General features: G+C 48.2%; 1 protein-coding gene across 1 annotated transcript; it reads left to right on the top strand.

Annotated features, from left to right (window-relative positions):
- Window positions 1-4,501: 4,501 nt before the first annotated feature.
- Window positions 4,502-11,229, top strand: LOC129858348 (uncharacterized). Its single transcript, XM_055927515.1, has 4 exons — window positions 4,502-4,700; window positions 4,925-5,289; window positions 5,458-6,317; window positions 8,529-11,229. The coding sequence occupies exons 1-4, from the start codon at window positions 4,527-4,529 to the stop codon at window positions 8,657-8,659; spliced, it is 1,530 nt and encodes a 509-aa protein (XP_055783490.1). The 5' UTR covers window positions 4,502-4,526; the 3' UTR covers window positions 8,660-11,229.
- Window positions 11,230-15,269: the final 4,040 nt, after the last annotated feature.

Here is a 15,269-nt window from a genome sequence, read left to right as displayed (position 1 = left end):
TGGACGGACCCAACACGGCCTGTCCTTTAGGCGGACCCAACACGGCCTGTCCTTTAGGCGGACACCACACGGCCTGTCCTTTAGGCGGACACCACACGACCTGGGCGGACACCACACGACCTGGGCGGACACCACACGACCTGGGCGGACACCACACGACCTGTCCTTTGGGCGGACACCACACGACCTGTCCTTTGGGCGGACACCACACGACCTGTCCTTTGGGCGGACACCACACGACCTCTCCTTTGGGCGGACACGACGGGACCCTCTCTTTTCCTAGCTCCTCTCCTCTCCAACCCGTCCTTCCATTGTTTCCTCTCCGCTGGCCTCCTGCCCTTTCCTCAAGACTTCCTATTTCTACTACCTTTTATATGTGATCTTCTCATAGCCCTCCCCAGTCCCCACCTTTTCCTTAGTGAGTACTTCCTTCCTCCATGATGGAGTAATATTCCTGTCCCTCATGTCTCTCCCAGGTGTCCCTTCAGAAGCAGGCGTTGGAGAGGGATGTAGACGCTCTGAAAGAGAAAGTCAAATGGACTGAGGGGGAACTGAAGGAGAGCCAGAAGAAAGAGGCCCAAACACAAACCAAACTAACGGTATACACACATAAAATTCTGAACAGACTCTTGTGTCCTTAGTCTAGACATGTCAATCTATTATGCATGAACTAAGCAGTGGCCGCATTCTGAAGTCACTTAATCATTTAGCACTATCTGTCTAAGTCAATATGTTATTGCTATAGAATTGGGTTCTGTTACAGAAAGAATATGTTGGTTATTAAAAGTTGTTTATATAGTTGATATTGCATAGTTATTACATAGTTATTGACTGTATGCATGTGAATGTGTTGCTCTCTGATAGGAGACGGTGCGTGAGAGGGAGGGGTTGAATGTAACTCTGGAGCAGAACAGGAGGAGAGAGAGGGGACTGGAGGAGGAGGTGAAGAATCTGACTGAGGATCTGGCTGAGGCCCTCCGACGCGTCAAAGAACTAGAAGGTGAGGAGGAGGAGAGAGGGCTGTTGTTGATAATGGGGTGTTCACCCTTTATGAAAAGAGACGATAGACAATGCTGTTGTCTTCTTAAGGTTAAGAAATTTGAACTGGACGTGTTTGAGTTAACAAAAGAGTGAAATCCTACACCAAACTGTTCACGACTTTCAGAATACCCCTCACTAACTTCCTTTGAGCTGCACAAGCTAGCCTTGTGTTACTGCTGCCACCTGCTGACCTTCAGCGGTATTACACCCTGACTCATGATATTTGGTTGATTATCCAAATGATTGTCTCTGGTAACATTTTGCTGAATTAACATGCCAGTTTGAATGATAATAAGTCATTTAGTTTATATTTTTCTCCCTTGTTTCTTTCCCTATTCCCCTTTCCAGACCAGAAGACAGTCCAGCCCTCTGCTGCTCCAATGACTCCAGTTCCGTTTAGCCCTGCAGGACAGAGCGTTTCTCCAGTCTCACCACCACGACATGGCCGCCACGCCCCACACACACCCTCGGCTCAGACCAACAGACCTGCCAGAGAGGAGCGAGCGAGGGAGGGAGAGGAGAGAGGGAATGAGGAACGGAGAGCAAAGTACCCCACAGAGAGAGAACCTGGAGAGGGCATTGACTCAGAACACATCACTGCGTTTGGATCCACAGACACTGAAAAACGACAGAGGGCAGGAGGGAGGGGGGAGGAGAGGAAACGAGAGAATGGGAGAAAAGACGAGGCAGAGTCCGTAGTCGATGGCTGCATCCCTGGAAAGGAAGCATCCAACAAGGACAAAAACATACTCAACACACCGAGCTCTCTTTCTCCAGAAAGTCCCCACCTCACCAGCTCCGCTAGCTCCGACACAGACTACGAGAGCGAGACCCTGTCCAGCCACTCCAAACCCCGAGCCCAGTCCACCAGGGCTGATGGAGACCTACAGAGGGAGAACAGAGAGCTGCGTTCAGAGCTGCAGGACGTTAAGGATGAGTTACAAAGGAGACTGGAGGATCTGGAGACCCAGCGCAGAGCGGAGGCCGAGGCTCGGACCAGGCTCAAGCTGCTCAGCCGCAAACACGCCTCCCAAGCCAAGACCTCCAGAGAGACGGAGGAGGAGGAGGAGGAGAGGGCCGAGATGGGGAGGTTGAAGGAGGCACTGGCTGAACTTGAGATAAAGGTCAGGACAGATGCAGAGGACAGGGAGAGAGTGGAGGAAAAGAAAGGGAGGGAGAGAGAGGACCAGGAGTCTGAAAGCATGCTGCTGAATCTCCAGCTAAAGAAGCAGCTGGCTGAGTTGAAGACTGAGCTCTTGATAGAACAGGAGGAGAGAGAAAGGGAAAAGGAGGAGGAGAGGAAGAGATTGAAAAACAAAGGGATCGAAGGAACGATTGAACTTACTGTGAAGCTGGAAGAGCTCCAGGCAGAGTTGGAGGAGCTGAAGAACCGTGGAGGTCTTGAAAGGAAGAACATGGTAGATAAAAACACCCCCCTGACATATCTCACCATGCACCGTGACATCCCCTCTAACTCCAACAACAACACTGTTGTCCCTGACAACAAGCTGCTACCATCTCCAGACCAGCACCATCTCCTGTGTGAGTCCACCACTGTTGTCCCGCAGGCAACAACAGCTGATCTGATCCGGGAAGAAGGAACTCTGAACAAAGCGCCAGAACTCTCCAGACCTATTGGTGAGGGAGAGACCATTGTGGAGGCTCAGAGGGGTATGTCTGCCTCTGAGCTGGGTGAAACCACTGTGGAAGCCGAGAAATGGATTTCTTCCTCAGACCAGGGAGAGACCAATAAAGACACTCTGAGAGATGTATCTCCCTCAGACATGGAGAAAACCCCACTGGCGCTCCAGAGTGCAGGCTTCTCTGCCTCAGAGCTAGCCCAGGAGGTGGAGCGTCTGCGGGGGGAGAGTGCCAGGGAGGCTGGGCGAGCCATACACTCCCAGGCCAAGCTGGAGGCTTTACAGAGCCAGGTGACCAGGCAGACCCAGCAGCTGACCCTGGCCTTCGACCACCAGAGCAGACACATCCAGGACCTGCTGGCAGAGCTGCAGGAGAAGGAGGGCGGTCTTCTCAGCCAGGGAAAGGAACTGCAGCGCTGCAGAGATGAACTGGCCATGCTCAAACAGGGGAGGGAGAGACCGGAGATGGAGAAAGAGAGAAGGGAGGAGGAGAGAGAGAGACATGAGGAGATAAAGGACAGTAGGGTAACTATAACCCCTCAGCAGGCTGACCATTACACAGATATACATCAGATCACACATAGCACTCAGAATGAGTCTGCCTCCGGGATAGAAGAGACTACAGACATAACAATGAAACCACTGAACACTACCCAGGCTTCCTCTACACGTTGTGATGAGGGAGGTCAGCTGACCACTCCACAGAAAAACTGTGTCACTGAATGGCATGATGTAACAGATAGCAGTACCACTCTGGGCAGCCATCCTGCTGAACATAATACAGAGAAGATGGTGGATTTTAAGCCTTCTGCCCAGCCAGGCAGGAGTGAAGAGACGAGAAACAAAGAAAAATTCAAATCTGACAGTTTAACTGTAGCATGTTCCAAAGGGCAGATGGAACCGTCTGAGAGTTCTGAGATGAAACACATCCGTAGTGAAGAACAACATTCAACCAAGGAGTTCCAGCTATCCCAGAGAGACCCGAGTCTAACCAGGACTGAGAACACATGTCTTACTGCAGAGCTGGAGAAAGCTTCTGGTCCTATCAACAGGCCAGAAGACACCAGAGGACAGGAGAGACAAGATAGCAGAGGAGAGAGTTTGGCTGTAGAGCTGCAGTCTCTAAAACAGAAGAACGAACTGCCGAAACTGACACTTCCAGATGTGGCAAACACAGACCGAGAAACTAGTTCTGTCAGTAACACAACACTACCAGCGACTTGTGAAGAACAGGCTGAAAGAAAAGCAAAGAGAAGGAAAAGAAAGAAGCAGAGAGGAGGACAGGAAGTTATCTCCACCTCTGGAGAGCTAAAGCAAATCAGTGACATCAGTGACATTATCACCTCGGGACGTGAGGCCACACTGCATGATGGAGGGAAACCTGTAGACGAGGAGAGAGGGGGAGCAGAGTCTGAAGGAGTGAAGGAGATGGGGAGAGGGGGAGTAGAGTTGGACGGAGGGAGGGAGACGGGAGCTGGGGATGAGGGGAGAGGGGGAGTAGAGTCCGAAGGAGTGAAGGAGATGGGGGCAGGGGATGAGGGGAGAGGGGGAGTAGAGTCCGAAGGAGTGAAGGAGATGGGGGCAGGGGATGAGGGGAGAGGGGCAGTAGAGTCTGAAGGAGTGAAGGAGATGGGGGCAGGGGATGAGGGGAGAGGGGCAGTAGAGTCTGAAGGAGTGAAGGAGATGGGGGCAGGGGATGAGGGGAGAGGGGCAGTAGAGTCTGAAGGAGTGAAGGAGATGGGGGCAGGGGATGAGGACAGCAGGGGTGTAGAGTCTGAAGGAGTGAAGGAGATGGGGGCAGGGGATGAGGACAGCGGGGGAGTAGAGTCTGAAGGAGTGAAGGAGATGGGGGCAGGGGATGAGGACAGCGGGGGAGTAGAGTCTGAAGGAGTGAAGGAGATGGAGGCAGGGGATGAGGGGAGAGGGGCAGTAGAGTCTGAAGGAGTGAAGGAGATGGAGGCAGGGGATGATACTCTACTAGACTCTGCTCCACTCCAGATCACCTGCCTAGAGAAGCAGGTAGGTTTCTGTACTCTAACTCTTACTGTGAACATAGTTATCAATGTATGTTACTGTAAATACTTGAACAATTTCCCCCCATATCTTAAGCATGTGGTTGTAAACATTCACAACAGAATGCTACTACTACAGACTGCTATAAACAAGCCAGCTATTTTAAATAAATCTGTATTTAATTTTTTTGAACATCTCCTGAATGTTATTCTCTCTCTCCTCCTGTCCAGGTGGTTATGCTGCAGGCTGAACTGCAGTCTCTCTCTGAGGAGAACCAGAGGCAGGCTGAGGAGCTGACAGTGTGGAGGCTGACGGCCCAGCCCCTCTGTCTAGACCCAGAGGACCTCACCGCTGCTACCCTCAGCCCTGGACACAACACTGCTCCCCTCAGCCCTGGACACAACACTGCTCCCCTCAGTCCTGAACACAACACTGCTCCCCTCAGCCCTGGACACAACACTGCTCCCCTCAGCCCTGGACACAACACTGCTACCCTCAGCCCTGGCCAACACAGCAGTGTGACGGTGATCAGAGAGGATGAGCTGCTTCTCTCCTGTACCTCCAGTAGACTGTATGGGAGGACCCTGGCCTCAAGGTAACACACAGGGGCTACGCACAAATTCTTGATTGACAATTGCAATGACCGGTTTTTGTTATTATGAATTGGTTGTAACAGTTTCTGTGATGAGCAGTTTTCATGTTCTGTCTATGGAGATTTCAAAGTTAGAATTTAAATTTGATTGATCTTTTTTTATTGGTCCAGACTACATCACTGCAATTTTCCTGAGGCAAAGAGTCTCCAAAACACATCCAGAAAGAACAAATCTACACATCCCCAAGAGACAGAAAAACAGACCAATGAACATGGGGAAGATGGTGAAGAAGCAGACATCACCAAAGATGTTTACCAAATCTCAGAGCTCCAGACCAAGGCAACAGAGCACACTAACCAAGATGATTCAGAAAACAAGACCAATCCAAACACTCCCAGAGCAACAGATGAGACCCAGGCCAAAGAAATAGTCTCAAGGCACAATCTAGACGTCATAGAACTAGATAACAAAGAGTTCCCCACTCTATCTCTCGCTGAGGCTCAATCCACTGAAGCGCAGTCCTCTGAAATCAATCATCCCAGTCACCATCAAGAGGAACCAATCTCCACTAGTGTTGAGAATAAAAATCACTCCTCGGTCCGTAGAAAAGTCACCACTACATCAGAGTGGCGAACTGAGAGAACGATAGTGGAGACCAAGGTTCTGAGTTCAAAGGTCATACCAGCAGGATGGACAGGTCAAGAGAGATTGAGCTCTGTAGAGGTGAGTAGTACCAGCTCTCAGACAGAGGAGGGGAGAGAAACAGGCGCCCTACCAGAAACACACCACGTATACACACAGACGGAGAAGGAGGAAGAGGAGGAGAATGATGAAGAACCCACAGAATCACCCCCTGTGTCACCAGTCCAGATGTCTGAGGGGGACAGGATGTTGTTTTCTGGGTCCTTCCCGATCCCTGCCGACCCAGCCCGCCTGGCGGAGCGGATCCGTCGTAACCGGACTCAGATGTCTGCAGCGTACGATGATACGGAATACGAACCCTACGGCCTGCCTGAGGTGGTCATGAAAGGTGAGGAGAGGGGACAGGGGTTGTGTTTTGTTGATGCTGTGTATTTAAATGTCACAGCTAAGGGGGGTTGTTACTATTGGCCAGAGGTGAAGCCTATACTGTTAAAATCAGCTCACCATTCTTTACCACTGTGGGTTATCAAAAGATCTGTGTTTATATTTTCCTCTAGTTACACTGCTCAAAAAAATAAAGGGAACACTTAAACAACACAATGTAACTCCAAGACAATCACACTTCTGTGAAATCAAACTGTCCACTTAGGAAGCAACACTGATTGACAATAAATTTCACATGCTGTTGTGCAAATGGAATAGACAAAAGGTGGAAATTATAGGCAATTAGCAAGACACCCCCAAAGGAGTGGTTCTGCAGGTGGTGACCACAGACCACTTCTCAGTTCCTATGCTTCCTGGCTGATGTTTTGGTCACTTTTGAATGCTGGCGGTGCTTTCACTCTAGTGGTAGCATGAGACGGAGTCTACAACCCACACAAGTGGCTCAGGTAGTGCAGTTCATCCAGGATGGCACATCAATGCGAGCTGTGGCAAAAAGGTTTGCTGTGTCTGTCAGCGTAGTTTCCAGAGCATGGAGGCGCTACCAGGAGACAGGCCAGTACATCAGGAGACGTGGAGGAGGCTGTAGGAGGGCAACAACCCAGCAACAGGACCACTACCTCCGTCTTTGTGCAAGGAGGAGCAGGAGGAGCACTGCCAGAGCCCTGCAAAATGACCTCAAGCAGGCCACAAATGTGCATGTGTCTGCTCAAACGGTCAGAAACAGACTCCATGAGGGTAGTATGAGGGCCCGACGTCCACAGGTGGGGGTTGTGCTTACAGCCCAACACCGTGCAGAACGTTTGGCATTTGCCAGAGAACACCAAGATTGGCAAATTCGCCACTGGCGCCCTGTGCTCTTCACAGATGAAAGCAGGTTCACACTGAGCACATGTGACAGAGTCTGGAGACGCCGTGGAGAACGTTCTGCTGCCTGCAACATCCTCCAGCATGACCGGTTTGGTGGTGGGTCAGTCATGGTGTGGGGTGGCATTTCCGCACAGCCCTCCATGTGCTCGCCAGAGGTAGCCTGACTGCCATTAGGTACCGAGATGAGATCCTCAGACCCCTTGTGAGACCATATGCTGGTGTGGTTGGCCCTGGGTTCCTCCTAATGCAAGACAATGCTAGACCTCATGTGGCTGGAGTGTGTCAGCAGTTCCTGCAAGAGGAAGGCATTGATGCTATGGACTGGCCCGCCCGTTCCCCAGACCTGAATCCAATTGAGCACATCTGGGACATCATGTCTCGCTCCATCCACCAACGCCACGTTGCACCACAGAATGTCCAGGAGTTGGCGGATGCTTTAGTCCAGGTCTGGGAGGAGATCCCTCAGGAGACCATCCGCCACCTCATCAGGAGCACGCCCAGGCGTTGTAGGGAGGTCATACAGGCACGTGGAGGCCACACACACTACTGAGCCTCATTTTGACTTCTTTTAAGGATATTACATCAAAGTTGGATCAGCCTGTAGTGTGGTTTTCCACTTTAATTTTGAGTGTGACTCCAAATCCAGACCTCCATGGGTTGATAAATTTGATTTCCATTGATAATTTTTGTGTGATTTTGTTGTCAGCACATTCAACTATGTAAAGAAAAAAGCATTTAATAAGAATATTTCATTCATTCAGATCTAGGATGTGTTATTTTAGTGTCCCCTTTATTTTTTTGAGCAGTGTACAACTGTCCCATACTTGCTATGACAGCCTGTCAAATCATCAACCACTCTAACCAAACCAACTCTCCATCAGACCTTACAGACACCGAAACAGACAACAGATATGAGCTTAACCTGTGGGATGGTACCAACCTATGTCTAATTGAAATGCATTCCAGGTGACTACCTCATGAAGCTGGTTGAGAGAATGCAAAGGGTGTGCAAAGCTGTCATCAAGGCAAAGGGTGGCTACTTTGAAGAAAGTTTTTGGTTACTACATGATTCCATATGTGTTATTTCATAGTTTTGATGTCTTCGCTATTATTCTACAATGTAGAAAATAGTAAAAATAAAGAAAAACCTTTGAATGAGTAGGTGTCCAAACTTTTGACGGGTACTGTGTGTCTTCCTCCTAGCACCCCTAGTAAACATACCACCTCCCACTAGCATTATATAAACAGTACTAAATGTTCACATTGCTCCTTCTCCCTCCTTCTCTAGGTTTTGCTGACATTCCCAGTGGTCTAGGCTGTCCGTACATTGTGAGGAGGGGGCTCCTGGGTACTGCTGCTATGCCCCGTCCCCAGAGAGATCCCGGCCAGATGGGGGGGGGGCAGGAGGACCCTGATTAACCCCCAACAGGGGAAGCGTTTAGCCCCTTAGAACCTAATATCTGCACCAGTCACACAAATAACAGCTGCATCATCACACAGTTTACGTTCAGCACGTATTTCACAATTATCACAAGGTTTGTGTAGTCGTAATGTAAACTACTATGTGATCGTGATAGATTATACAAAGTCTGTAGTTGCATAATGTTGTCTTTAGAAAGGACGTTTCATGTGGAGATGACATTAACTAGTTCCACATGACTGACTTAATCGTCTTGTCCTCCTTGGGAGAGTAGGGCGTCCCCCATGGCAATCCACCTCTCTCTCACCTGTGTGGGTTCACAAGTTCCACATATGGTTGAGTGTATTTGTTTATGCCGTGTGTCAGCGTGTTTGTACAGATCCACTGGAAGACTGTCAGAGGAGAAAGAGTTAATTTCACTGGACCTGCTGTGTACTGACCCAAATAAAACCTGTTTCATCTCTATGTACTGAAACACCTGAAGAGGGACGACAACTGTCCCCTGCTGACGTTTAAGACAAGACCTTTCATTGAGTTTTACAGTGGCTCATTGGTTTCTATGCACCTACTACAGTACTGTTCTTTACAAATCTACTGGCTCACATTTCCTTGTTGTGGTTCAAATGAGAAATGGTGCCTTGTTTTTATTTAATTTTTATAAGCTACTTTAGGCCATGGTCCATTGCCTGTTGTGAAAACTTGAATTTTCATTTGAATAGTCTTATTTATAGACTGTTGAATGTAGTGTTTGTGTTCATATCGGCTTTTATAAGCAGTGGGTGTACATTTGAGGGAGCGTGTGTCGGTTTGTACAAAACTGTACACGGAGGAGTACGTACTGTGTAGGATGATGTCTGGTCGTTATGTTTTCTCAATATTAGCCTGTGCCTGTGTATGACTCAACCTAACCTGAGCGTGTTTCCTCTCCTTGTATGGTGATCCACTGGGAGCGCTCTTTCTCTTCCCTTCCCTCTTCCCCTCTTTCTGTTTTTTCCCTATTCATTTCTCTCTTTCTTTACACTCAAACCTTTTTAAAAATGGCACCCTCACGCTGTTCTCTTGAATTTACAGAAGTGCCAAACACACGAGTGAGGTAGTTTTTCTTATTTTTAGATACACTATTTAAATTGTGCAGGTTTAGTCTGCTTTTTTGGACTTTTTTAGTTTTTCCTAGATTTAATATATTACATTTTTGGGGGGGGATAGATTTTTTGTGCACGTTAGTGATTGTGCCTTAGGTTTCTAGATTTTCAGTTGCATCAATAAACTGCCCTGGTTTGAAACAATGTTCACTTAAGAGATTGTTTATCAAAACTAATTTATAGCATCTTAAATGTAATCTTGGTACTGCCACCCTCATTGGTGTGCTTTGAGGAAGTGTGTGCGCTTGTATACAAAACATTAAGAACTCTCTCCATGACACAGACTGACCAGGTGACTACAGGTGAAACTATGATCCATTATTGATGTCTCTTGTTATATCCACTTCAATCAGTGTAGATGAAGGGGAGGAGACAGGTTGAAGAAGGATTTTTAAGCCTTGAGAAAATTGAAACATTGATCCCGTGTGGCCCAGTTGGTAGAGCATGGCACTTGCAACGCTAGGTTTGTGGGTTCTATCCCCACGGGGTCCAGTACAAACGAAATATGAAAATGTATGCACTCACCACTATATGTCGCTCTGGATAAAAGCATCTGCTAAATGACTCAAATGTAAATGTGTATGTGTGGCATTCAGAGGGTGAATGGGCAAGATAACATATTTAAGTGCCTTTAAACGGGGTATGGTAGTAGGTGCCAGGTGCTTGTGTCAAGAACTGCAACACTGCTGGGTTTTTTACGTGTGTATCAAGAATGGTCCACCACCCAAAGGACATCCAGACAACTTGACACAACTGTAGGAAGCGTTGGAGTCAACATGGGCCAGCATCCCTGCCCCAACGAAGTGAGGCTGTTCTGAGGTCAAAGGGGAGTGCAACTCAATATTAGGAAGGTGTTCTTAATGTTTTGTACACTGTGTTTTGTGAACGAAACCTTCCTCCATTCCAAATCCACTCTGACCTTCTTTCAGAGCGGAGGTTTATTACAGCGTTACTGCATGGTACTAAGATGAATGTGAGTTGTTATTGGTTTTGTTGTGGTCTAAAAATCTCTCAATACGCCTTTTTGTTTTTAACACACAACTAAATAAGTTAATAGCCATTGGATCTGATAGAAATGATAGGTTAATACATTGTGGAGTGATCTTAACTTGATGTGCGTAGTTAGCTACACGTGCTTTCTGTCACTACCGACATGATACATGTAGCCACTAGCAACAACCATGTCTTCTCAAGATTCTAGAAGCCTGGCCTGTGTTCTAGAACACGTATGGGCTGTTACAGTACCATTCATTAGCCTTCTGAACACACCCCTAGCTGAGTTATCTGTGGGATCTCTGGGTGGTGGGACGAGTCCAAGCAGAACACACTGGATTCTTTCCCCTGTATGTGACACTTTTATGTGAATGTATCGCTGTTGATGCTTTGTGTCGCTGTTGAAGAAGATAGATTAAAAAGGTTGATCTAAATTTATCTTGTCATTTTCTCTTTCCACCTCCTAAGGTCTGTGTGTCAGTTGTTTTTTTCCGTCTATTCTATGCTAACTCTATTTGGTAGCTGTATTTCTTTCCATCTCTCTCTTTATTTTCTCTAGGTTGGAGTCACATTCCAAATAATGCAACCTAGTTTAGAGGTCACTAATGAGGTACCCAGTAAGGCAACTGGCAAGACATCAGTCCGGTGTACAACTGAAATCATTTTTTCCATTCACGGTTGACTTGAAAGTAGCCTGCTGCCAGATCTGTTTGTGCTCTTGCCAACTCTCTTGCTCATTGTCAAGCAAGACATGTTTGGCTTGACAATGAGTGGCAAAGAGTGGCATGATGGCACATACAGACTGGTACCCAGAAGGATACCCATCTTAACCTAGTATTTGGATATCCTGTTTCTGCTACACCACAGTCTACCTTCCAGTCACCTCGAGTTTGATGACTGGATAAATATGAGTGGATTACACTGTTATGACTTAATGTTGCTCAAGACACCTCTGTCTGTGTTCTCATCCAAACTCACTGTAGTTAGGAATGTATGGGTTTAATAAAGCTAAGCCCCTCTAAATGGACATCAGGAAACAGACAGGGGTTCTGCTCTTAGCCCATAGCTTTGTCATGCTTAAAGTAATGACTAGGATTTCCCTAACTCGGTCCTCGGGATCCCAATGGGTGCACTTTGTGGTTTTTGCCATAGCACTACACAGCTGATTCAAATAACCAACTCATCGTCAAGCTTTGATAATATGAATATGCGGTGTAGTGTTAGGGCAAAAACCAAAATGTGTGTGTGTGTGTATATATATATATATATATATCTAATGGTGTGTGTGTATAGACAGTATATGAATAGAAAAGGTGTACAGCAGTAGTTATATAGGATGTGCCTTGAATAGAATACACTAAGTAAACAAAGTGACCAGTGTTAAATGACTATGTACAGTACATAGGGCAGCAGTCTCTAAGGTTCAGAGCAGGGTACTGAATGACTAGGCTAGTGGTGATTGTTTTACAGTCCGATGGCCTGGAGATGAAAGCTGTTTATCAGTCTCGGTCCCAGCTTTGATGCACCTGTACTGTCTCCACCTTCTAGCGGGATGAACAGGCTGTGGCTTGGTTGGCTGAGATCTTTGATATTTTTGGCCTTCCTGTGACACCGGGTGCTTTAGATGTACTGAAGGGCAGGCAGTGTGCCCCCGGTGATGCGTTGGGCTGACCGCACCACCCTCTGGAGAGCCCTGCGGTTGCCGTACCATGCGGTGATACAGCCCGACAGAATGCTCTCGATGGTGTATCTGTAGAAGTACGTGAGGGTCTTAGGGGCCAAGCCAAATTTCTTCAGACTCCTGAGGTTGAAGAGGTGCTGTCAGTGTGAAGGGACCTTTTCAGGTCCCCAGTGATTTTCGTGGTATCCAATCGCTAGTAATTACTACCTTGTCTCATCGCTACAACTCCCGTACGGGCACGGGAGAGACGAAGGTCGAAAGCCATGCGTCCTCCGAAGCACAACCCAACCAGCCGTACTGCTTCTTAACACAGCGCGCCTCCAACCCGGAAGCCAGCCGCACCAATGTGTCCAATGTGTCGGAGGAAACACCGTGTACCTGGCCCCCCTTGGTTGGCGCGCACTGCGCCCGGCCCGCCACAGGAGTCGCTGGAGCGCGATGAGACAAGGATATCCCTACCGGCCAAACCCTCCCTACCCCGGACGACGCTATGCCAATTGTGCGTCGCCCCACGGACCTCCCGGTCGCGGCCGGCTGCGACAGAGCCTGGGCGCGAACCCAGAGACTCTGGTGGCGCAGTTAGCACCTAGACCACTGCGCCACCCGGGAGGCCCGCAGGCCTACCAATGTTGATTGAGTTGGAGACGTGCGTAGCCATGCAGTTATGGGTGAACAGGGAGTACAGGAGGGCGCTGAGCACACACACCTGTTCCCCCGTGCAAGTGTCTTCACTGACATCTTCAACCTCTCCCTGTCTGAGTCTGTGCCCAAGAACACCAAGGTAACCTGCCTAAATGACTACCGACCCATAACACGCACATCAGTAGCCATAAAGTGCTTGTCTGGTCATGGCTCACTGGTCATGGTTCACATCAAAGACTGGTCATGGCTCACAACACCATTATCCCAGAAACCCTAGACCCACTCCAATTTGTATACCGCCCCAACAGATCCACAGATGATGCAATCTCTATTACACTCCACACTGCCCTTTCCCACCTGGACAAAAGGAACACCTATGTGAGAATGCTATTCATTGACTACAGTTCAGAGTTCAGCACCATAGAGCCCTCAAAGCTCATCACTAAGCTAAGGACCCTGGGACTAAACACCTCCCTCTGCAACTGGATCTTGGACTTCCTGACGGGCCGCCCCCAGGTGGTAAGGGTAGGTAACAACACATCCGCCATGCTGATCCTCAATACTGGGGCCCCTCGGGGATGTGTGCTCAGTCCCCTCCTGTACCCCCTGTTCCCTCATGACTGCACGCCCACACAACTCCAACACCATCATTAAGTTTGCCGATGACAACAGTGGTGTAGGCCTGATCAACGACGAGAGAGCCCATAGGGAGGAGGTCAGAGACCTGGCCATATGGTGCCAGGACAACAACCTCTCCCTCAACGTGATCAAGACAAAGGAGAGGATTGTGGACTACAGGAAAAGGAGGACCGAGCATGCCCGAATTCTCCTCGACGGGGCTGTAGTGGAGCAGGTTGAGAGCTTCAAGTTCCTTGGCATCCACATCAACAAACTAACATGGTCCAAGCACACCAAGACAGTCGTGAAGAGGGCACAACAAAACCTATTCCCCCTCAGGAGACTAAAAAGATTTGGCATGCGTCCTCAGATCCTCAAAAGGTTCTACAGCTGCACCATCGAGAGCATCCTGACTGGTTGCATTGCTGCCTGGTGTGGGAACTGCTCGGCCTCCGACCGCAAGGCACTACAGAGGGTAGTGTGTACGGCCGAGTACATCACTGGGGCCAAGCTTTCTGCCATCCAGGACTTCTGTACCAGGCGATGTCAGAGGAAGGCCCTAAAAATTGTCAAAGACTCCAGCCACCCTAGTCATAGACTGTTCTCTCTGCTACCGCACGGCAAGCGGTACCGGAGCGCCAAGTCTAGGTCCAAGAGGCTTCTAAACAGTTCTACCTCCAAGCCTTAAGACTCCTGAACATCTAATCAAATGGCTACCCAGACTATTTTCATTGCCCCCACCCCCTATTTTACACCGCTGCTACTCTGTTATCTATGCGTTATCACTTTAATAACTCTACCTGCATGTACATATTACCTCAATTACCTTGACTAACCGGTGCCCCCGCACATTTACTCTGTACCGGTACCCCCTATATATAGTCTCGCTACTGTTATTTTACTGCTGCTCTTTAATTTCTTATTCATATTATTTGAACTGCATTGTTGGTTAGGGGCTTGTAAGTAAGCATTTCACTGTAAGGTATACACCTGTTGTATTCGGTGCATGTGACTAATACAATTTGATTTGTGTTGAGGATCAGCATGTCGGAAATGCTGTCTTCCAAGATACTGGATATGATGAGATGCTTGTCTCCACCCTAAGAATGGGTTTCGTTGTCCACAGAGTGGAACGGCGGGCTGTCAACGTCCCACCTATTTATCTCTTTCGATTGGTGGATACATCTTGTTATTTGAACACATTTGAATATTCGATGAGGGGTGTTGATGTCAACCACCTGTATTCAATGGAGAGTGAGATGCTATGCTGGCTCATGAATATGCGTAGACCGGCTCAAATATCAACAGGGACAACCCCGAATTAGTGTTTTTTTTTAAGGAAGTCACGCGCATCAACCTAAGCATTACAAAACTTCTATTAGATCAAATAAGCCGCACATTTCAAAATAGCAATACTTTTTTATCTTTACTAAATTCGACACTCATTGCCCCCCATACAAAAACTCCTCACCTGCTTAATACACCGAACAAAAATATTAACACTTCTAAAGTGTTGGTCCCATGTTTCATCAG

Source organism: Salvelinus fontinalis, chromosome 6, assembly GCF_029448725.1.
Source record: "Salvelinus fontinalis isolate EN_2023a chromosome 6, ASM2944872v1, whole genome shotgun sequence".
Classification (NCBI taxonomy): Eukaryota; Metazoa; Chordata; class Actinopteri; order Salmoniformes; family Salmonidae; genus Salvelinus; species Salvelinus fontinalis.
The sequence above is the reverse complement of the archived record's forward strand: the minus strand, read 5'-3'. Positions and strand labels throughout refer to the sequence as shown.